Source organism: Bremia lactucae, linkage group LG18 (genome assembly GCF_004359215.1).
Source record: "Bremia lactucae strain SF5 linkage group LG18, whole genome shotgun sequence".
Lineage (NCBI taxonomy): Eukaryota > Oomycota > Peronosporomycetes > Peronosporales > Peronosporaceae > Bremia > Bremia lactucae.
In genome coordinates, this window is record NC_090627.1 from 744,106 (window position 1) to 767,370 (window position 23,265).

At 46.1% G+C, this 23,265-nt stretch overlaps 5 protein-coding genes across 5 annotated transcripts; 1 reads left to right on the top strand and 4 right to left on the bottom strand.

Annotated features, from left to right (window-relative positions):
• Nucleotides 1–548: 548 nt before the first annotated feature.
• Nucleotides 549–2,900, bottom strand: CCR75_001666 (uncharacterized protein; the record flags this gene model as incomplete). The annotated part of the gene is made up of 1 exon (XM_067959767.1): nucleotides 549–2,900. One exon carries the CDS (start codon nucleotides 2,898–2,900, stop codon nucleotides 549–551), a length of 2,352 nt encoding a protein of 783 aa, XP_067819661.1.
• A 655-nt stretch (nucleotides 2,901–3,555) lies between these two features.
• Nucleotides 3,556–5,136, bottom strand: CCR75_001665 (uncharacterized protein; the record flags this gene model as incomplete). Its single annotated transcript, XM_067959766.1, has 2 exons — nucleotides 3,556–4,220; nucleotides 4,293–5,136. The coding sequence occupies 2 exons, from the start codon at nucleotides 5,134–5,136 to the stop codon at nucleotides 3,556–3,558; spliced, it is 1,509 nt and encodes a 502-aa protein (XP_067819660.1).
• Nucleotides 5,137–5,237: 101 nt separating this feature from the next.
• On the bottom strand, nucleotides 5,238–6,685 carry CCR75_001664 (uncharacterized protein). Its single transcript, XM_067959765.1, has 2 exons — nucleotides 6,497–6,685; nucleotides 5,238–6,336 (listed from the first exon to the last, which is right to left on the bottom strand). The coding sequence occupies exons 1-2, from the start codon at nucleotides 6,538–6,540 to the stop codon at nucleotides 5,466–5,468; spliced, it is 915 nt and encodes a 304-aa protein (XP_067819659.1). The 5' UTR covers nucleotides 6,541–6,685; the 3' UTR covers nucleotides 5,238–5,465.
• A 14,507-nt stretch (nucleotides 6,686–21,192) lies between these two features.
• On the bottom strand, nucleotides 21,193–21,606 carry CCR75_001663 (uncharacterized protein; the record flags this gene model as incomplete). The annotated part of the gene is made up of 1 exon (XM_067959764.1): nucleotides 21,193–21,606. The coding sequence occupies one exon, from the start codon at nucleotides 21,604–21,606 to the stop codon at nucleotides 21,193–21,195; it is 414 nt and encodes a 137-aa protein (XP_067819658.1).
• Nucleotides 21,607–22,159: 553 nt separating this feature from the next.
• CCR75_001662 (uncharacterized protein) lies at nucleotides 22,160–22,339 on the top strand (the record flags this gene model as incomplete). Its single annotated transcript, XM_067959763.1, has 1 exon — nucleotides 22,160–22,339. The coding sequence occupies one exon, from the start codon at nucleotides 22,160–22,162 to the stop codon at nucleotides 22,337–22,339; it is 180 nt and encodes a 59-aa protein (XP_067819657.1).
• Nucleotides 22,340–23,265: the final 926 nt, after the last annotated feature.

A 23,265-nucleotide genomic window follows, 5' to 3' on the forward strand; every position in this document is an offset into this window, starting at 1 on the left:
CATCTCTGTAGATAACACTTAATATGTATTGCGAGCGTAATCTTCTAAATACCTCGCGTAACGGATGACGCTAGGCGTCATCCCTCCTAATGTAATGCACCTATGTGCATCACATACACCCGAGTGGTGGGTCTAATTACTTTTTAAGTAATTGACCATCCCCATAAGTACACCAAAGTGTACTTACGGGGACTGTGTAACATTAGGGCAACTTAATCCCGTTACAATTCTTATTACACTGTCACAGGACGCAGCTTATAAAATTGAACCCGAATCACGTTTGAACTTTCATACGAATTTCCTGACAATTTTATGTATACAAAGACGCTGCCACACTTTTTGAAAGAGCAGCCGGAAAATATCAAGCTTCGACACGCAGCTTTTTCAATTTGCAAAATATGCTAAGCTGAAAATCCTAAGCAATTCATATTCTGACGTCACTAACAATCGATAGATAAGTTTTGAATTCTAGCCTTTTTTCAATTTCTTTACAATTTCGGGGAGACAAAAACGTAGCTGAATTAATTGGTAAAAGGAGCGTAACCATATCATATCCATGGACGAATGACTCCACCATTCCCTCTCGACGCTGTGGCTACCATTGGCCGCTTAGTTGATGTTTTGCCCATAAAAGACAGGCGACTTCCACATCCAGGTGGACATTGACCAAGCATTGTTGTCCGATGCCGTGATACTGACGACGATGGCTGGTTGTGCTGAAGAGTGTTTTTCTTACTTCCTTTTGTGCCTTTGAGTGTGTGTCCCTTTTCGTGTCGTTGCGAGAGACTTGGTGGCGACACTAAGCGAATGCGCTCAATTTGCGACTGTGACTTCATCTGTGAATTCCGCTTACTACGATTCTGTTGTGCCACTACCGTTTTGGCCACACTCTCATACCCTTCCTTTAACCCCGCTTGATTAACACTTTCGGGCGTTCGGACTGATAATTCCCTTTTTTCGTCCTCCTTCGAATCGCCAGAATCGTCTTGATTGGCAAGCCTCGAAAAAGTCTTGTTATAACATGCTGAGTTGTTAGTTCCTCGATTCGAAAGCGTCTTCTGATGCTCGTCTCCATGAACCCGTGGGTGACAACTTTCGGTCTTGACCGGAATAACGTCAGGATTCTTGCGTATCACAAGATTTCCACGTAAACGATGTTCATAGACAAAGTTCTGCAATGCTGCTTCACGAATGCATTGTTGAGCACAAAGCTCTTTTAACTCGGTGTACTTGACAAAGGTCTGTCGCAACTCGTCCTCTTTCTGACGCAACCTCGTTTTCAAAGTGACGACAGTGTCCGCTTGAGGAGCTGCTATTTTATTTGAAAGTTTCGGAAAATTAAGCCATACGTGCTCCAAAGCAGCAGGCAGATCCTTCTGATCTTGGCAACGTTGCATCTCTTTCATGCTACTGTCTTTCCAAAGTTCTACACAGGCTAGAAATTCGTGTATAACCAGCGTCTTGGCGTCCAGATGTGTCCTTAACTCACTCATCTCCTTACTCTCGAAGCCTTGATCAGTGAGTGAAGTAGTGCGTAACGTCTGCGGCTGTCTCAATGCTGCTTCAAGCTGATTCTTTTCTTGCTTTAGCTGCGACACACGAGTCTGTAAGCGCGCAACTTGTTCCTCAAGGGCTTGAATACGATCGGCTTGATGTGTCTGCGTCGTTGTTGCTTGGTTCTCACGACTCGCTTCCGTCTCATAAGCTGCATGTTCATTATACGGCTGGAACGTGTTCTTCTCCTTTCGTAGCTGAGTCGATTTCGCAAGCTCTTGCTCGTTATCGTTTTGTAATTCCAAAATCTTCTCATTCGTTTCTTTCATGTCTTGTACTGCATTAGACACCACTCGTTCCTTTTTTCCTTTCAGCGCTAGTGTACTCGAATCTAAATGACTCACTTTCATTTTTTGTGACTGCTTTGATCGACATGGGGATTCATCGTGTGATGAATCACTATGATGCATGTCGTAATTGGATTGTTTTAACGGTGCTCGTTCTCGCCTTGAATGATGCTCGAAAGCATCTCGTATTATACTTGGATCTCTACGAATCGTCTCGGAGTCTGACGAAGCTGTCTCGTTATGATTCTTTCTCGGTTTTTCTATCTTTTCGAATTCCTTAGTATCCACGTTGAGCTTCTCACGCACATCATGATTGTTTCTTGAATCCTCGCGAGTTGTGACGAGTCTACTTCTGTCCCGAGTTGCTTGGTAGTGACGCGGTGGTGAAGTAAAACCTCGGTTCTGGTGCCTCCTCGCTTTGTATACCTTTCTGGATGTTGTCTTTTTCGCATCATTCGTTATAGAAGCTGTATGCATCGACTCAGACACGCTGGATCCATTCGAGATCGACACGGGTGGGGAAGCAGACTGCTCGAGCTGCTGTCGAGCTCCTGCTTGTCGTCGATTTTGTGGCCTCGAACCTTTCTTCACCTGCTTTCTTGTGGCGCTTTGTGGACTTGAGTTACTTTGCTCTTCATCACTTGAATAACCTTCACTATGACATCCCCGTGCCTCGTTCTTTGATCCATCCAGCTCTTGTGGCAGCTCGGGTAGCGCCAGTTCTGGTGGACACTCTTCCCTCGCTCGAATCTCGCCCGAATTTAAAAAGACGAGCTCTATAGGCCTGTGGCTCATTGTTTTTTTAGGCGATAGTGGCATGCAGTCACGATTTGGGTAAAATGTATCCCTTTCTTGCTGCAACACACGCGATTGCATGCGAAACGGATGCTGAGGGTGCAGATTTTCATCCTCCACGAGTTTGTCTCGACCTCGATTGTATCCATACTGCTTCCAAATGCTTTCATGTCGTTGGTGGCGTCGAAAGTGGCGATTTGAGACTTTTACGATCACGTCGTCTGAGCTCTCAAAGACGCGCACATCATCGACGCGGCTCAGCATTGGGAGTTGGCTATAATGACTGGTTTAAATTATGGAACTAAAAAAATGCACAAAAGTCCTTGAAAAGTGAGATGTCGAGCTCACTATTTGGTTATACTCAATTTCGCGCGATCCAAATTGCAATAAACGAGTCATCTATTGTGTGCTTTATATTGCATCAATAACACCATCTAACATCAAAGCATTTGGATTTTATCAGTTTGGACGTCGGAAAGTCCGCAGAGCCACTGAAGATAGAGCCATGGTACTGTCAATGGTAGCAAAAACCGACATTAGTCCCAACGAAAAGAAGGGATGCGTAGATATCGGGGATGAGTACAAAGCGAACTGTCTGTCGGTCTCAATTTCAGCGATTAAGGTCCATGTACTTGTTTAACTACTTACCAATTATTGATATCTGTCATGATAATCATCATATAGAAATCGACTTAACTCTGGAAAATGTACTTGTCGTGTAAACTTGGCTCTTCACAACAAGAAGATACTTCAGAGTGCAAATCGCACATGTACTATTTTCAGTGAGACCTCTACATACTGAAGTGACAAATCTTGGGCGTTATGGGCCTATTTAAGCAGCTTCCGAGGCATGCAATGCACCAAAGATGGTCATCGCTGCATCCTTCACGCAATTGAAGATAAGCTTATAGCCTCTCCTTTAGTTTCTAGAAAAGTACGCAGTAACCTGGTCCATCACAAGCCATTGAATCCCGTACGATGGGCACAGTCGCGACAAACGGGGTACAAGACCTTTATACAGCGCTTTAAAGCCCTCTTCCTTGGTGATCACAGCCATAGCATCCAGCATTCCCTTGTACTTTCCTCCCGCACCGGCCGCAGCCTCCTGAGCCATAAGACGCGTCTTCACTACATCCATTGGGCAATTAATGCATGGACCCGGAATAGCACCTATCATGCCCGTCAGTCCGCTCTTCCATGCCGGAAGCGCGTCACCGTCCTGAAGCTTCCACACGTGCTTCTTAATAAAGTTGTTTGACCAAAAGCTACAAGCTTGGTTGAGCCCCTGCCGACCAATGGTTGGCGCCAATCCCTTCCATAAAGCAAGCAATCCCTCATTTTTCATGATTGTGGCAGCCGTGTGGACAGGGCCACGGTACTTCGGAACCTCACCCTTAACAATATCCTGACCCTGGAGACGCGTCTTAATGACCTCAAATGGCGTCACAATCAAAACTGCCTCTGTAGCCCCGGCAAGTGCCCCCGCGATAAATTCGTTCGCCCCACTAACTTGGCCATTTTTATCCGAAAGCATGCGACGGAAAATAGCGTTAAAGTAGAAGCGTGTCCCATTCTTGAGCACGACTGTGACGTAACCCAAAAAGCACTCGGTTACACGTTACATTTTTTTAATAGCCAATCACGTCCAAGTCTTACCGTGCGTTGTCCATGGAGCAAAACCTTTGTATAAGCCTTTTGGCCCCTCGGCAGCGAAAAGTTTTTTGCCACAGTCGACCATGCCACGGTATTGGCCCAACTTATCAAGTTGCATACGGGTCTTCGTCACATCCAGCGGGGTCAAAATTAAAGCTTCGATTACACCAGAAAGGGCTCCGCCAAGAAACTTTATGGAAGGGGCTACCTTCTTAAACTTGCCGTCTTTATCGACTGGCAGTGGGACGCGCAGTCCATCCTCACCCACCTCGACACTGGCTTTCCACCAATTTCTAGAAAGCTCACGGACGTCAGGATCCCATAGAAATTGCTCCAGCGCCGTCGATGACAACATCTTAGAGCGTAACAAGAGGTACAGGTGCTTAAAGTCTGCTTCGTCCACACAGTGCGCGTCTTTCGGATGCAGCTGCCCAATCATGTTGACAGCCTCATTTAACGTCACAGAAATGCCCAGCGTCTGCAGTCCATGCTGCAAATCCACATCGACAAGGTAGCCCTTCTTTGTCGTGTCAAACGAGCGAAAGGTCTCCACAATAATCGCATCGTGCAGCGCGTGGAAATCGTCGTATGTCAGCTGCCCCTGGTTTGTCGGATCTAAACGCTTCATGACCCTCCCTACGTCTTCTATCGAGAGATTAACGCCGGCCACACGCAGACCGCGTTGGATATCGATAGCATTAACCTTGCCATCCATGTCGGTATCCACGCGCGCAAAGGCCTCACGCAGCAGCTCATCCACTGCCACGCGTGAGCTACGGCGCACAAGCTTGGCGCGCTGCTCGGCATCCCCACTGCTAGCCCCCAAAGGCTCCTTTGACGTGGCCATCGTGACAAAGGGCGAATATGCAGAGGCTCGAGCGAACGAAATGGATAGTGGAGAAGCACTGAAGCTTCGTTGCGTGCTGAAACGGACCCATCTCACCCCTCGTGCATGAATACTATCAAAAAGCCATGTATTATTTCTATTGCAAAGGAATACTTGACTTATTGTATGCTCTGACTGAATCCTATTCTATTAATTGAGTCTAGTAGCGATGACCACCATACAAAAATACATGTGAACAAATCTGGTCGAGAGCAAAATTTGTTACTTATCGACAATTTATGCGCAGTCTTCGAGACTCCTTTCGACGCCGTGTTCTGCTTCTCGCTTGCTTAACCATCGAGCGAAGCAGCTCCCGAGATAATTTCAATGAGCTCGGTGGTAATACGGGCCTGGCGAGCTTTGTTGTACACCAGGGTGAGCGACCCAATGAGGTCCTCTGCGTTCGTCGTCGCATTCTCCATCGCCGCCATGCGAGACGACTCCTCGCTGGTCGAGTTCTCAATCATGCCTTGGAAAATGGCAGTAGCGATTTCAAACTCTTTTAAATCGGCAAGCAGCTCGTCCTTGTTATCTGGCTCTAGTTCGTACAGATCAAAGGCAGTCGTGTCTGGTTGCACGGCCAACGAACGGATGGACGGCAAGTACGAAATCGCCGACTTGAATTTATTGTACACGACATGAACCCTTTCCGATTCCGACGCTGAAGAGGCCACGACAGCCTCGGCAATGGCACTGGCGACCGTGAAATTGGGAGGCGATTGGAACGTCTCCGTGACGTTGCCACGTATACGGTCCCCAAGGTCGCGGCGCAACTGAGCACGGGCCTTGTCTCCAATCACAAAAATCTGTGAATGATCTTCAATACCAGCAATTTGTTTGCGGGTGGTCTTGGCAATACCCGAGTTAATACCACCACAGAGACCACGGTCCGACGAGACAACAATAAAAACATTGTCGCCTTCGAGTTCGTTAATTGGAGCGACACCATCCGTTTCGATAGTTCGGTTCCGCGCGCCCTGAACATTGTCTAACCATGCGGTAAAGGGGCGACCGGCATTCATGCGATTCTCCGCACCACGCATCTTTGCGGCCGATACCATTTTCATCGACTTGGTGATTTTCGCAATGTTTGACGTGGCCGTAATACGCTGGAGAATCTGTTTCTCTGTGGCCATACCACGGGCCTGTTGACCAACGGTTCTGCAATTTTAAAGCAATACACGATTAGAAATGTGTCTGTCGAGATGAGAGAATCGAAGCGATCCCTTGCGCATATGACCCAAGGAGGGGATGACTCTAGTATGAATACAATATATACAGCTACTAGAGATGCAGAGAGATTGGGTACATAGCTACGCACTTGAGCACAGGTGCCGAGTTCTTGACAAGAATCATCATGACCATCCTGAACGGGGTGACGAATTTGGGTGTTTAGAGCCGCTCGTTTTGCGTTTCCTATTTGTAGAGACAACCTGTATATCTTGATAGCCAATCCAATTCAAGTATGTACACACCATAAATTGAGACAGACAGAGAAAGGGACTTTAATGGCGACACATACCGCTGGATTGATTAGTTTCTTATATTAAATAATTTTGCTACATTAAAAAAGCTAAATGTTGCTCTCACACTGTGCCACCACCTTTCAAAAACAGAAGGCTCCCTGCGTGTACTTGTGTTCTTCTTGTTTCAAATTAATTTAACTCTGCCTCCATTCTTTTTTCAGTGGCTGAGGACTTCTGCGTGTACTTATGCTCTCCTTGTTTTAAGATCCAAGAAGCCTTTTGCTTTCGCGTCGACTGGGAGCACCTTTTGCTTTCGCGTTGAATGGGAACAGACTTTATAAATAGACTCAATTGCAACATATTAAGTCATGGCGATAAGGCAGGATTCGAGACAGTACACGCAGGGATATCCCTCTGCCTTTAAAAAATGGAGGCAATGTTTTGACAGCAATTTTTAGCTAGCTTAACGAAATGATTCAATTTCGATTTTCTATTAAAGTCGAAGTGTTATGTAGTCAATAAAGGGGGGGGGGGCATCAAAGACGGAAGCGTCCCAATAATTCTTCGGCAAAAATTGTGGTTATTAAGCACATCTTCCAATCTGATTGTGCGGGTATATTTTTCAAGCCGCGAAGCTGCAAACCCTGTAGGCGGGCACGTCGTAATGCGGCCACGCTCTACTTAGACACACACCCTAGCACAGCGAGGAAGCGGTAAAACCAGTTTCTCTTGCGTGCAGTGAGGTAGTTATGGTGGGCGCCTTAGCGACCTCACCCACCAAACTAAGTACTCTAGTAAAGTGTCGTCACGGGAGCGGTAATCCGGCTCCTCGTTCGCACTGACTAAGAAGAAAGCAGTTTTCAGACTGGTATATACTTAATCGCATTAAATATATATACCAATTTATTAAATCAAAAATGTCATCTCTGTAGATAACACTAATATGTATTGCGAGCGTATATTTCTAGATACCTCGCGTAACGGATGACGCTACGCGTCATTCCTTCTGATGTGAATGCATCTATGTGCATCACATACACAAGGGGTGGTCACAAATGTAAATCATGTTTAATTCCTTTATTTAAGTAATTGAAAATATTCCATGTCACCTTGTGTACAATATTGAACCGAGTTCGTTCTTGTTTCATCGCATCGATAGTAGCTAATTCGGAAAGATGTTTGAAGGAGTAGGCAAAATGTGAAGTGAGTATATTTATGGTCCTGTGTTTGCTAACTGTGTCTCCTTTGAAGAAATTTATTTCTCGCAAACCTTGTTCAAGCTCCGATGTCGTCTTTTGAGGTCATCGATGCGAATGTTTGAGTAGACGCTCAGGTGTCATCCGTGGGAGATCGTCACCTCCTTCTCCGATTGGAGGTGACTGGAACACCATCGTCCGACTCGGTGACCATTGTTAAATGCTCCAGTTCACCCTAGTCCGTCAAACTAAAAAAAATAAGCGTGACAATTAAAGTGTTAGTGGCGACGTTGTCTAAATCGTTTTGTTGTGAAGCCATATGCTAATGACTCCATCGGCAGCGACAATGCTGGTGATGTTATTATGCATAACCGGGTTCGAATGGGTCGTAGAGGCTACTTCGATAAGAATACTACTGAGCGTATATCAACAAAAACGAAGTGATCGCAAAGATCACTCCTAAAGGATCTTCCTGGTGTGCTATCATGCATCACCAGGAACGAAATGTAAAGATCACGTCAAGAAGAATTTTAGCCCTAGTGCTAACATTAGCCAACGGGGGAGGGACTGTAATTCGTTGCGGTTAGCTCCCGAAAAGAAACCCCGGTTACTCTCTAAGAAAAACTTAGTGCATTGATCTGGTACGGCCAACGAACGAAATAAACACCCGTTCTTCGACTGATCCAGGCTTCACAGGCCTGATGAGACGAAAGCCTTTCTGTACCATCAGCGTCGATGGTACACTTGAAAGCGTGCCAAGGAACCAATCCCTTGATTTAGGCTTAAATAACGTTCATTCAGAATGTACATAGCACAGGCCGCAAGGCCTGGCTTGACAAACTGGCTTCTTTTCGTGACCGGTTTGATAGCCGGTCCCTTGTCGGTGCACGCTATAAGCTGCACCTTTTGTCTAGATAGGTAGGCTTACCTTGCCTCTCGTTAGGACACTTAAACTCTGCTGCTTTGAGGGTGCGGGCCATGCCCTTAAGAGGCGTACCCCTTCAAGACCCCATGGAGAACGTGCATTTTTTCTGAGATGCGCGAATAGATTGAAATGTAACAATTCTTTTACGAGCGCGGGAAGCGCTAATTTTCCGATGGACATTCTGAGGAGAAGACTGTCAAACGAGACCCAAGAGGCCGACCATTAGCTGGGAACGAGGTTCCCAACTGTCATGCGAGGATGGATACCCCCGCCATCGAGCGAAATACTTCGTTCGGACCCCCTTCACCTCGCGTTTAAGAAGCGTTCTACTAGAAAGCGATTATAACACTCGAGTCACCAATAGATGTGGAGGGGAGGATAAATCGGGTTCAACTTACTACTTGGATCTGACTTATCACGATAATCTGAGTTGCGTTCTCTGGCGCCGATATACCTGGGCAGAAATTTATTACTGCCCAGATTCTTCAGGTAGATTTACCGTAGACAGTTGGACAAGATCATTAACTATGAAGGGCTTGAAGCGCCAGTTCGTTTGCCAATTTGACGATCGCAATTCTCGTAATTAATAGAAGAATGTTTGCTGAGAGTATCATTGTTCTCACAAAATATTATTGTATTCGATGCTGAGTATATCGACATCGTTACTATAAAAGTTAGCAATAGCTTTATCGCTATTACTGAGTTTTTCATCTCGAATTTTAACTAATTCAACAAAAAAATGTTTCCATCCTTCTCATTCACGGCTGAGTCAATGCTTGATCAGCAAAAGGTAGATTATTATTTGCTCGAGCGATTCCCTTCCCCTTGAATAAGAGTCACTCTTAAGCAAGGTGGGTATTCGTGGATGGCGTAAGCCATCCACGAAAAAAGGTGAATGCTTTGTAGAAGCTTGAACAGAGTTGTTAATGGCAAGTTCTGCCTTCGGTATGAGTTTGGTCGAACTCGTAAAAAGTGAACGTACCCGCAAAGTTTCTCTTCGGGGCGCGATTTGCACGTTGTCTGACCATCTGTTTTCGGATGGTCAGAAGTCAACGTTATCAGCTGTATTTCAAGTGAATCGAACACAGATTGCCAAAACACCGCCGCGAACCTGGGGTCTCGGACCGAGACCTCAGCTTCGCGGCGGCGTTTTGGCGTGCTGTGTATCGATCTGTTTAGGATCGATACAATTTCGACAATCATATTAAGGATTGTTGTGATGTATTTCTTAGGTAATCTATGAGCCCTTCAACAGCCTTATCTTCTTGATAGGCCCTTCTAACGTCCTTAAGGAATGTGGACGACGGAACACTTATCGTTGCAACAGTGGGCTTATCGTCACTTTTGTTTTGCGCAGCCGGCTTAAAATCGAGCCGGCGCGAAAGGGCTCCAGTGACGATCCTGGTTTATAATTCCACAGGGAAAGTTATACTCCGCGAAGAACGAAAAAACATCTCCCCGGTTTTTGCGAGAGGTGTGGACTTTTTACGGCTCCGCGTAAAGACGCATGGTCCGTACAAAAGTTAACGGTCTATCTCCCAAGTGATAGACCCTAAACTTAGCCAATGCATAATTCATTTCAAGGTGTTCCTTTGTCATGCACCGGGTAATTGCACTCAGTTGATTAAAACTGGCGCAATAGATAGCAGACTACGCGCTCTGCGCGTCTGTGTCGTATTGCATTAACCCACAACCGATTACGAATCACTGACGTCACATACCACATGGAATTATCTGTCGTGGTCCGCAATTGCCAATATTGGCGATTGCATCAACCTTTGCTTGATATTCATAAAGAAAAGTGGACAATCAATATTTTATGACCATTAATTTTTTTCATTAGTAATAAAGAAAGATGTGCTGTCATTTCAGCATAATAGCGCGAGTATACACCGCTAAGCCAAGAAACTTTCGAAGTTTCTTTACATCGACTGGTACGTTCCAGTCGATGATCGCCTTCATCTCTTTTCAGGAATAGGGCGTACACCGTGTTTACCCACGAAGCATCCAAGAAGTGGAATTTTGCTTGCACCGAATATAAACTTCTCGAAATTTGCTTGCAACTTATGCTTACGCATCAGTGTAAGAAACTTTCTGACATGGGTACGACGTACTTTAACGTCCGACTTCCATTCATGACTCTACTACGAACGAACATTACAAAATAACTCGTTGAGAAATCCCGCAGCTATCTCAACAGATTGGTTTCACATCTGTTGGATGTTGCAGGGCACCTGCGACACAACTAGCCGGTAATGGAGCACTCATCAGTTGGAAAACCGTTGTTGTGGTACATTTACGTTATGGGTAATATACCGTTTATCCTATGCTAAAATAGTTAATCTCTTAAATTTCATTTATTATGGGTAACAATTGTGGTCGCCGCAAGATATAAATCTGGCGGCCGAAATGTGTTTTAAATTAGCTAGGATAAGGTCCAGAAGAATATTACAATAAAAAGCAGTTCCCCTTTTGATAAAGCTTTAAGTGCCTACATAAAGCTTGCGCATTGATCTGTAAGAGATAGAAGCCTTTCTAAGGTATATACTCTTGGGCACTAGTTGACACTTGGTTCTATCGAACCCCTGAAGCCCTTGAACTAGGATTCATTAAGCCTTAACAGCTTGTACGACTTCCTGAATTGTTAAAATCATTAGTTCTGTAGAAATAAGAGGCTCTCAGTCTAAAAGCCACCTCTGAGTTTAGGAGCGAGGTAGCTCCACTATACCTGGTAGCGCTCGTAAACAATCTGCGCCTGAGTCTTTATAAGATTAAGTTTTACTGAATTGGAAGTGTTCCACAACTTTCAGAGGCGCAACGCACAGCTTATGACAAGCTGAAAACTTTTTTGGGCTGGAACATGTAGAGCTCATTATATCCCAGGGACCAGAGGTCCTGCATACAAATGTTGAAGCCTTCATGTGATATGAGTCCTCCCTGGTCGTCCAGGCGCACGATCACCTTGCGGCATCGATGCCAACCCGGTACAACTCTGTACCTGATTCAGAGCCGAAGGCTCGTCCTCTAGCTGTCATTGTAAAAACATTTGGGGAAAAAGAAGGAAAAATCTTCCTTTCTGGAATAAGCAGGTAGAGCCATGAAGTAGGCACTATAGTGCAGTACGTCCATAAACGACGCTTTTACCTCACGGGATTTGCTGAAACAGCAAATGGCTAGCATGTTTGCACCGCCTGATCAGGCTTTTTCCATGCGATCACGGCTCATAGCGACCCGACAGGGGAACCCTAGAAGACTATGTCCAGGAGTTGAGACCTCTCATTGCATCTATGCATCAAGACCCGGTGCAAGAAGCGATTATCGTCACAATCTTTTTACCCGGACGGAATTGTTCCGATCTCATCTTGCTCCTTTCGAAGATGCAGTTGCCGTAGCGCTACGCGCTGAGTTCGATTTTAATTCTGCTCGTGTTAGCACGCCTGTTTACCGAACAAGCTCGTCGAGCACATGGGTACCGTCTAATAGACCGGAACCCATGGATCTAAGCCTCGTTGACGAAGGAGAAGAGGCTTTCAAGCTGCGGAACAGCATAAGAATATCCGTGGCTGTTATATGTGCGAAAGCATGAAACATTTACGTCCAGCCTGTCCCCTACGAAAAACGCGTAAAGCTCGAAAAGGCACCAAGTCCGACCTATACCAGAAATATGGTACGGACCGGGAGAAAGGTGATTCCCGGTAGGTGTGGGGCGCCCTACTGGGGAAGATCTAGGCTCTGTTGAACCTCTAAAAGGTGAAAGTAATTACTCACGCCCCGTACCACTAAGAACCGAGCAAGTTGGGGCTAGGCCCCAACTAGGGGCTTGGCCCCAACCAGCTCGGTGCGTAATAGAATGGGGCGTGAGTACAAGCCTAGCTTGTTAGTCGCTTAAGCGACTGTGAAGGTCTTTGATAAGCCATGGTCAGTTTGAATTGACTCATGAGCGTCTTGCAATTCTGCTCGACGTCTTCCCATGAAAAAAATAAACAATTATACGTTAAGGCGCTTAAAGGGCATGAAAGTGATACAATCAATGTTCGCTTAGCGACTGGGACTCGTGTCAGTGTTCCTAAGGTTTTATCAAGCTTAGACATAAAGCTTCCGTACTTTGACAGTATGAAACGCTGTCTCGTACTTGATTTGGATCCGATATATGATCTCTCATCCTTGGAATGGCCTGGCTTGAACGCCACTGAGCCATGGATCGATTGGAGGTCTAAGACCTTAGGCGCCACGCGCAATGTTCATAGCAAGTTTTGGAGAGTCTTGAACCCACCTTTGCTAGGCAAGAAATGCGTTATTGGCGCGGAACATTAACTGTGTTTAGACATTTGAACGTCTTAATTAATGACCTCCAATGTTGTAAACATTAATTCTAAGCCCGACTAAGAAAATGGGGTGGAACGGCACGTACTCCGTCGAGTGACACTCGTTGTAATAACGATTCACTAAATGCTGAAAGTATTGTTGGCCTAAGGAAGATTCATCAAGAGTGCAATATCTCTGAGATACGTGGAGGGCACGTCTAAGTCCACCGAGTGTGGTCGGCAGAGGTGGCACGATACCGAGTATCAGTAGTGACACTATTGGTGGTTCGCCAGGGGATTTCAGGTCAAACCCTTCGAATGCACGTGAAGCGACACGTAAACATTCGTTGATACAGGAAGTTGAGTTACCTAACTTCTTGTCGGATGTCGAATCAGACACCATGTCTGAAATAGAACCAATGCAGGTTGGAAAATTTGGGGACGCGAATGTCCCGGCCTATAAGAGGCGTATTGACTCTACTCCAAGACAAAGGAGACGCGAAGCATTTATATTTATAGCCTCAAAAAGTAATACGAGTGAGCAATTACACATGCTTCTAAAAGGTGTAACCGGTAACATTGAAGGAGAAGCTAGCCTCGCGACAAATCTTCCATGTAATGTGGTATCTTTCAATTTTGGTAGTTGACCAAACTTCTTTCTTAGATCAAATCAATTATGTTATGAATACTGTTCCTAAATCAGCATGAATAATGTGTGATACGAGAATTGAGGCTTTTGAATCAAATTTTCGTTACATGCTCGTTTAGAGCTAGATACAATGTCTATTGATGAGTGTGGTCGAGCCTTAAAGGCTGGCAACTTATGTGAGATGATGGTCATTCGACCAACAATTGAGTTAAACTCATCGTCACTTCTAGACGAAGCTGTCCTGGATGACACAAAAGCTGCACTTAGTCCGCGGAATGGGTCATCGACCTTAAAGACCTACGGATCCATGTTATTTCTTGATTAAAGAATTCCAAGATGTGACATGTAATAATCCTCCATCCGTTTTTACCTCCGGATAGAGGTGTTAGTTATGAAATTTTCCAAAAAGAATTCCAAGATGTGACATGTAATAATCCTTTATCCGTTTTACCTCCGGATAGAGGTGTTAGTTATGTCATTCCGCGGACTAAGTGCAGCTTTTGTGTCATCCAGGACAGCTTCGTCTAGAAGTGATTTCGTTCCGGGAACCAAACACTGTGTCACACCACAATGAACTTTACCAAGGGATCAGTGTGACGTCATTGATGAAATCTTCCGTGCTAAGCACGAGGCTGAATGGTACGAGAGAGCAAATCCCCTCATTCGGCACCGACATTTTGTGTCAAAAAGCCAAATGGTAAATGGCGCATTGTACATGCTTATAATAAGCTTGACGCTGTCACTATACCAGCGCAAACCCTCATTTCTTGAAAGGATGTTCTTCAGAACAAAATGGTGGAATGTACAATGCACACTGCATTGGACTTAGTCGATGGTTACTACCAATTGCTCATGCAAGCTAGCGATATTCCGCTTACAGCGGTTAGAACCCCAAGCGGTATGTTGTGGAAGTGGTTGGTTATGCCACAAGGACTTTACAACGCCCCGGCAACATTTAATCGTCTAGTGACGCAACTGTTCCGCCCTCATCGAGTTTATACACAGACTTATGTCGATGATATTTTTGTCCATAGTCGTGCGGAGTAGGGTCGGTCGGATATGTAAAACCATTAAGACCATTTCTGAGCAGTGCTCGAGTGTATGCGCATATATAAATTGTATGCCAATGCATCTAGATGCATTTTTGGAAGACGATTTTTTTTAAGGATGCTTCATTGAAAAGCGAGGCCTTAGAGCGGATCCTCTAAGGGAACAGCCATAGTAGATTTGCCGGTTCCTGAAAACCAAAAGGATTTGCGTAAGTGGTTGGGTATCGCCAATTATTTACACAAATATAGCGAAAATTACGCTGATATGGCTAGGCCATTATCTTATCTTTTCAAAGGATACAGGATAGTGCTGGACTAGCACAGAACATAATGCCTTTCCAGTAGTTAAGAATAGTCTTATCCATGCCCCGATCCAAATCCAAATTGGCCTATCAGTGTTGTCTGTGACGCATCGGATTTTTGCCATTGGCAGTACTCTGTTACAAGCAGATGTCGATGGGCGTGAGCGTGTTATTGCGTTTGAGTCTAGACAGCTTAAAGCTGCGGAAAAGAACTACCCGGTTCATAACAAAGAGTTACTTGCTATGAAGTATGCTCTCGTCAAATTCAAGATTCATCTGCTCGGCTCTAAGCCGTTTGTGATATACACAGAACACGCGTCATTACGCACGGCGACTAAGTCGCCCCATCCTTCACAAAGAATGGCCCGATGGCTATCTTTTTCGCGGAATACAACTTTAAAGTGAAGTATAAGCCTGGCAAGCAAAATGCTTTGGCCGATGCGTTATCACGCAGGCCGGATTATGAGCTCTCTCATTTAATGACTATCATGTCGCCGATTCCTGAATTAATCCGTTCGGCTTACGCCAAGGAAAAACACGGTGTAGCTCTGCTACGAGCTCTTAAGAACTCTGATTCAGGTATTAAATTGCCGGGACGTTTGCTTACAAGGTTACATCGATTTCCTATCGATAACGACCTGTTGCTTTATTTCACGGACACTACGGACCCTCCGCGTGTCGTTGTTCCTCATGATGGAGATTTGAAGTACCGAATCCTTTATGAGGCACACGATACTGTCTTTGGTGATCATCTCGGTAAAGAAATGACCTTCAGCTCTGTAAGCCAGATTTATTGGCCAAGACTTCATAAATGGGTCAGCACATATGTTGGCACATGCGAAACTTGCCAACGGGTTAAACCCTCGGCGCATACTGCTGCGCCACTGGCAAGCCATCCCGTACCCATAGTTTGTTGGGAGTTCATTACTATGGATTTTTTTTTCGCCGGAGTTACCTTCTTAATCTTTCGGGGGGGGGGTCTACCGAAAGATTAAGAAGGTAACTCCGGCATAGTGGTCTTTGTTGACCGATTGAGCAAAATGGCTCGCTTAGCGGCTGTGCCAGATACCATTGATGGTGAAGGTACAGCAAGGCTGTTTATTGATCGCGTTTTTCGACAACACGGTTTGCCAGTAGCAGCTGTCTCTGATCGGGGGTCCCGTTTCTCGGATAAATTCTGGAAATCAATTTTCGAGTGCTTAGCACCAGACTGAACATGTCCACCGCGGACCATCCGCAGACCATTGGTCAAACTGAACGTCTCACTCGCGTCATTGAAGACGCTAAACGCAGTGTGTGCTCAAACACCAAAAAAAACCGCTGGGGCTCAATGCTTCTAGTGGTGGAATTACGTTCAATAACGCTGTCCATTCCTCTACAGGCTATACTCCAATCTATGTTAACGGTTTAACACACCCACGCGTTCCTTTAACGATACCACTGCGTGGCCCAGGGCTTCGTGGTGGAGAATAAGCCGATAGGCTTGCTAATATCAGCCCTATTACACGATGGCTGATAGCCAAGACTAAAAAAGAAACAAGCAGATGCCAAAGGCAGAACCTGTATAAATTCTTATGTGGTCGGACATCAAGTTTATCAAATGCTAAAAATCTACATACTAACTTGGTTTCTGCGGTCTTCAAGACCAAATTGCGGCCGCGCTTTATTGGACTATTTACGGTCGTGGCCAAGAGAGCCTAGCTTACTCGCCAAACCTTCCTATTGAGCTGTGTACACACCAACTGTTCTACGTTGGCTTGCTTAAGCCATATCGGGAACCTTCCAACGTGAACTTAAAGGCCCTTGCGCCGAGACAAGCAGTCGTGCGGTAGATGGCTGCATCCTCACCAGGATGTCCAGCTGGCTCTTAACAAGGTTGATGACGCTCCAGCAGATAGACGGCTCTGAACCGCCCAAAATGAGCTCTCAACCTTGGTGGATCTATAGCCTCAGCGCGGCTTTGTTCCATGGTTGCACGGTCAACTGAAGCACTGAAATATTGGCTAGACCTTTCTTTGTTTTGTGGCATAAATGCCGAACGTAATTGGCCTTTGGCCTAAAGGCTCTTGGTGAAATCAAAGCGAAGCTTCCGTTCCAAACGAACATTTGCCACCCCGCAGACTCTATCATACACCAGATGTTGCGGAGGCGGCGGGAACGATGGACCCAGTTCCCAAACGAAGCGTCGTTTTCGCTTATTAATTTGTTTGGAAACAGAACGACCGGAAAATCTCTTAATGAGGTCATCGAAATCCCACGGGCGTTATCACGAAAGTGCGTCAGATACTGACCTCGCGTCATTAACTTTGGGGTAAGGTATCGCTCAGGAAGAGCGTCGTGAGCAGCGATCTCCTCCGGCATCCTCGGTGTGGCACTGGAGGTCCAGATGGCCAAGCTGTGACCCGTAATTTTTATGAGACGCTCTATCGCACTAAGCAGAGTAATTCTATATCCACTATGAGCTGTAGCTTTCGCTATCTCGGCAGCTCGATGATGAGCTTTTTCCCCTACGAGGATAACCCGCTCTTGCTCTTCATCGAGTGGATTTGTCATGATGTTGGACTCAGGGTCCTGTGTGCAGTTAAGATATCAGCAGCACCACGTTCTGCCGGCGTTCATCGGAGGAGAAGGCGTATAAGAGCGACGCTCTTGTACCTCATCCTCTGATGGGTGTGACTTTCAATGCCTACAATTACCTCATCATCGAAAAAGGGGTAAGATTGTGTGACTCACGCTTAATTGTCATGGGACAAAAGAAAGCAAAACACAAACAAACGTTAAGTCGTTTATGTTCCAACCTCAAAGAGGAAATGACGCGAATGTTGTCACGCGGTATCAACAGTCGGATGGGAGAGGGTGTAATGGGCACACATCGGTTGGAGAACCGTTGTTGTGGTATATTTACCTTATGGGTAATATACCCTTTTATCCTATGCTAAAACACTTAATTACTTAATTTCCATTTATTATGGGTAACAAATGTGGTCGCCGCCAGATATAGATCTGGCGGCTGAATTTTTTTCTTAAATTAGCTAGGACAAGGTTTTCGAATAAAAAATTAAAGAAATTGCAGCTCTCCTTTTAGTCTTTTGTGTTAAGTGCCTTTTTAAGGCTTGAGCATTGATCTGTAAGAGATAGAAATTTTTCTAAGGTATATACTATTAGGCACTAGTTGCTACTTTGTTGCACGAATTGCTGAATCAGGATTCATTGAGCTTTAATAGCTTGTAGGACTCCCTGAGTTGTTTAACCCGTTAGTTCTATATAGAACTGAGAGACTCTATAATTCTAATAGTCTTCCTCTGACTTTAGGATCAAAGTAGCTCCGATACATAGCCACTCCCATATCATTCCGCTTGGGAAGAGCTTACTGCCGGAATTTCATGTCACGCACGAGTATTTGATAAATTTATCCATCAGACCTATTCACGAAAAGTTAGTTCTCTTTGACATACAGGCGTTCGAGCTGTACCTTTGCAGCATTCAGTATATTGAATGCCGCCACCCTCCTGTTGTTTTGCGGACACAGAAAGTCAAAGAGCTATGTAGCGAGGTTGACCATCTCATAGGCTCGCTGCTAAGCGATTGGCAAAGAAATTGTCGATTGCTAATTCTAATTCACTTGGCAGTGGCTATTTCATCATGACACAGTATTTCGAACGTAATATTCGGTTGATTTCGTGCGAATGCTTTTATCCGCAGGCAACTCGCACGGCACCGAATTAGGAAATACATACTTAAATTCGATCATATCCTTATACAAAGAATTTTTTTTTTTTGGTTTCGAAGATAAACAAGACTGAGACGAAAGACGCTCAATCCAAGGCTTCTCATCAAAGACACTTTTTTCCATCGATGAGCTAATGATAAACCGTTCGTTCCGAGAAACTTATTGTCGACCGAAGAACGACCACGTGTGTATCATCTGTGACAAGTACGCTGATCTACTAGACCTTGCCACTACGCAGATCAAGAACCGTTTCAGTTTTAGCGTTGGTGATTGAGTTATTTCCGAATTTAACTCAGAGGCGCTATCAAACCAAGTGTATAAGCTGTCACACTTGATCCTTTGTTGTTTAGTAAGACATTCAATGTATTAGTTTCTTCTTTAACGCCTTTTTTAACATATATCTTGGGACTTATTTCCTCAGAATCTCGGGACTTGTTCCCCTAAGTTTTGTGAGACATATTCCCTTATTTTTTTGAGGGAGTATTCCCCCGACTTCCTCTAGCTATGGTTGCGCAACCATAGCGAGACCGTCTACGACCGACTCTCCAGTCGATCAAGGACTTCTGCTGTCTCTTTTAGACAGCCATTCCAAATTTGCGTGGATGTTGCTTTCGAGGCAAGCATCCTTGTTTCTATCCACTTTACTTATTCAAGTGGCCGATTTTCGACGCTGCCTGTGCTTGTGCATAGCCGTCAGGATCTGACCACGGTGTGGTGGGTTGATCACACTGAGATCTTGTGCTGTCATGCAAACGACCTTCCACAAGTGAGGTCATCGTACTCGCTTATAGGACATCCACATTCTTTTTTTGTAGACGCTCCAAGACTTTCAGCAGATGGCCATCTGATGAACGAGAGGCAAGTATCGTCACGGTATGATGCTGCCAGTTTATGCATGGCTTGTACTTTATGAGCTATGCAATCCGTGGCTTTGACTGCCTAAAGTTAGAGATTTCGATCTTTAAGCTTTCGGGTCGACGCGAAAACGTCGGCCGTTAGCAAGATGTGACTGCTGCTGTCTTAATAGTTTGACTGTTGAGCACGCTGCTCTCTCAACACCTCTGCGTGTTGTGAGCTTTGCTGGTGAAGTAAGGTTACTTTTTCTTGGGCCCCGTCAAATTCATTTTGTACGAACTCGGCCACAACCGCTCTCAATTTAAGGTCACTAAAATGAGTGTTCCATGCACGCGTTGCGTGGAAGCCTTCTTAAGGGCTTGAAGGCTCCCTCGTTATTCATCATACATGTCCATGTTTGATGGAACATGCGTGGCCATTAAATGGACTCACGAAGGCTGCCAGGTGTAACGAGCACATTTTTCTAAGACTGATAACAGTACTAGCCAACCTAGAATATTACAGTGAAGGTGAGTGGCCTCGATTTCTTCACGTAAACTGACGTGCAGGGGAAGGTTACAAGTAGCTAAGAAGTTTAAGCTACTAGAGGTCGATACTAAGGCTCTGAATTTAAGCCAAAATTAGAAAGTATTATACATCAAGTTTCTTCGTAACGATTTTCTATCGACTTACATTAATTTATCAATTAAACCATGCATAGCGCCTCCTTGCGCACCATGTCTTGTAACGATTGGCGGGGTTGATATGACTTAAGAAAAAATCAGCCAATCAATGGAACTATTGTCTTGTTGCCTCAATATCGCTAAATTGTTAATATTGAAAATAGCAAATAAAAATTATAAATGATAATAATTTTGTACTTCTTTATTATTTTCTTCGTATAGGAAATGATAGTTAATATTGTTCCTATAAAATAATATTTTCTGTGATGGGACAGCCCGTTACACTCACCTACATATCGCGCGCCTGGCAGCAATTGGTGTGATTGATAGAGCAGCCTATTTAAACCAATTACGGAACTGTCACGTTACTGCTACAATAATACCATGTGGGGCAATAATGACAATATTGTCAATAAAGTGGCACGCGGCGTGTTTGCTCCGTGACTAACTTGCACCATCGCTGTTGAGGAAGCGTGGAATGGAGAGACTCGAGTGTTGACTTGAGTGGCTGCGGATATTGTCAAAATCGCTCGGTAAATTCACGGTAAGCAAGCTAGCTTAAGCTATCAGAAAGTGAGCGAATCCTGTGGATCTCGATATGTCTAAACGTAATAGTCAGCCGCTATCTTCTTTAGACAGTAAATTCTAATTAATTCTAACTATCCCACATTTCACATACCCAAATGATTATATGTGCATCCTCCTTAGATCACCCCCCACTCAAAATAGTGATCACAGTCACGAAAGTTCAATGAAGTGAGATGCAAAATCATAAAACAAGGCAAATCGAAAGCAAACGAATACCGAGACACATACATCGCGCTCTCGCAGTGTGCTCGGCCTTTGAATGCTACACGCGTGCCAGGAGTCGTCGCACGCTTACCATTTTAGATCAGTAATAAGGAGACTTGAGTGCACATGCTGTGGTCGCACAAGATGACGAAGCCCGCGCGAGAGACTTAAATCACGCAACAGCGCAGTTGCATACACTGCGATCGACGCTGTCGCGCTGCACAAAGCACAGCCGAGATGCCCAACAAACACGACTACCGCATGACTCAGCCGCACCGCGACTGCAAAGCCATCGAAGCAGGAAACCGATATGTCGGCACGTTCACGCCATACAGCGTGGACGACTGCAGTGAAATTATCGACACGAAGACGAGCCGTGGCGCTATCCGCGACCTGAGGCGAACGTATCGTCGCAGCAATGTGAATCAGTGACGCCGGACCGCCACTCGACGACGGCGTCGCTGGACGAGTCTTGGTCGCGGTTGTAGGGCAGTACAACATCGATCCATCATTCTTTTGAGAAAGGACGCTCCCCGACTCGGTCACGCGCGACGCCCAGCACCGAGTAAGAACATTGCGACGCGATGTGTGTGTGTGGAGTCATGGCAGTCGGATCGTGCCGGCTGTTACATCCACTTCCGTGAGTAGTGCCGCAAGAGTGAAAAGTCAAGGTTCGCTCGGCCAAGTCGAGCCAAGAGGATTGGGATGGTTCAAGCGATACTGCTGACCGACACCGAGCGAGAGTTGATCGCTCGGTGGAACCGACAAGTCCAGCAACACAACCGCTCGTGTGGCATCTACTAAGCGGCCGACCCCGATTGATGGAGTTGCTGGATGCTTCACCACTGCAGCCACCACTACCGGCGGCTGCCACTCAGCCGCCAAACGTGGCGATTGCTGCTCGACGTCGATCGCGGTCACCCGCTCGCTCGCATTCGGACGAGCCGCCGCGCGGGCGCTTGCATTAGATCCAGCACATCAGCAACAAGTGTGGAACGCGGCTCCCACGTGTCTGACGTGGAAGCTTGGCCAAGCCGACGCACGCGATAGTGAGATGGTGGAAGCGACCATCGCCGCGATGACCAGCAACATGACTGGTACGATAGTTGACAATGCCATCGACAATTCATCGAGTCACGTTCTCGCTATCTATCAAGGGAGGAGGACCGTCACGATTGAATCGTCCAGCGTGCGACAATCCAGTTTGATCACGGAGCGCTGTCGTACGAGTTGACGCTCCGTAACGTTGCTGCGTTGAAGATGTTGGCGCAACAAGTGTAGCTGCAGGGAAATACCTGGTGCATCATCAGACGCAGCAGATGGTCCGCTTCGAGCGGGCCGAGGACGCGTTGGTGCAGTGGGCGAGCGGTTCCTCGGGAGTCGTGGGCAGCTGTAATCGCTGCGTCGGAAGAATGAGACTGCCGCGAACCTTGTCGTCGGTTCGAAGAACGACGATGTCATGGTAAAGACGGAGTCATACCTAGCGACGACGGCGCCGACTGCTCAGCGACAGAACGCAACAGCCCAGCAGCTCGCCACGGCTGCTGCAGATGCAACGGCAACGAAGACGCACTTGGGTCAGCCGGCACAAACGGAGCCGACTGCTGAGAATCGCGTGTAGACCAAGACCGCAATGCACGCGGGTCAGTCGGCCCAAGCAACGCCAGCTGCTGAAGCGACGGCGGTGACTGCGACGATGGCGGATCAGTCGGCACGTGCGAAGCCGACTGCTGGAGCGGCGACGACGACGACTGCGACGGTGGCGAACAAGCCGACACGTGCGAAGTTGACTACGAGGAAGAAGCGTCGTAAGACGGCAAACATTAGGATGGTAGCACTTAAGTCGCCCGACGTTAAACTTCGGGCGTAGCCACATCACGCTCGGGATGTCGAGCGTGTGCGTGTCTCCTTTCCTCTTCAGTACAGTAAAGGGCCCTTGAAGCGCGGCGCGAGTAAACTCGCGCCGAGTTTAAGCACTGAAGCACCGTTAATGTTTGACCATGACAATAATACTTTGTCACCGATCTTGTATTATTTATAGATCGTTCGCCCGTGCGCATCGGCGGACGCCTTCTGCGTATCCACTGCCTCTGCAATGGCGATGCGCACTATTCGCGCGACGAACTCTGTATGTAGGACAAACGCCTCTGAACTAGACAA

Bases quoted from the DNA above. Each gene is read 5' to 3' on its own strand.
- CCR75_001664 (XM_067959765.1), bottom strand. From the start codon at position 6,540: ATGGTCATGATGATTCTTGTCAAGAACTCGGCACCTGTGCTCAA. The intron at 6,337-6,496 runs GTGCGTAGCTAT...TTAAAATTGCAG, and splicing joins AACTCGGCACCTGTGCTCAA to AACCGTTGGTCAACAGGCCC.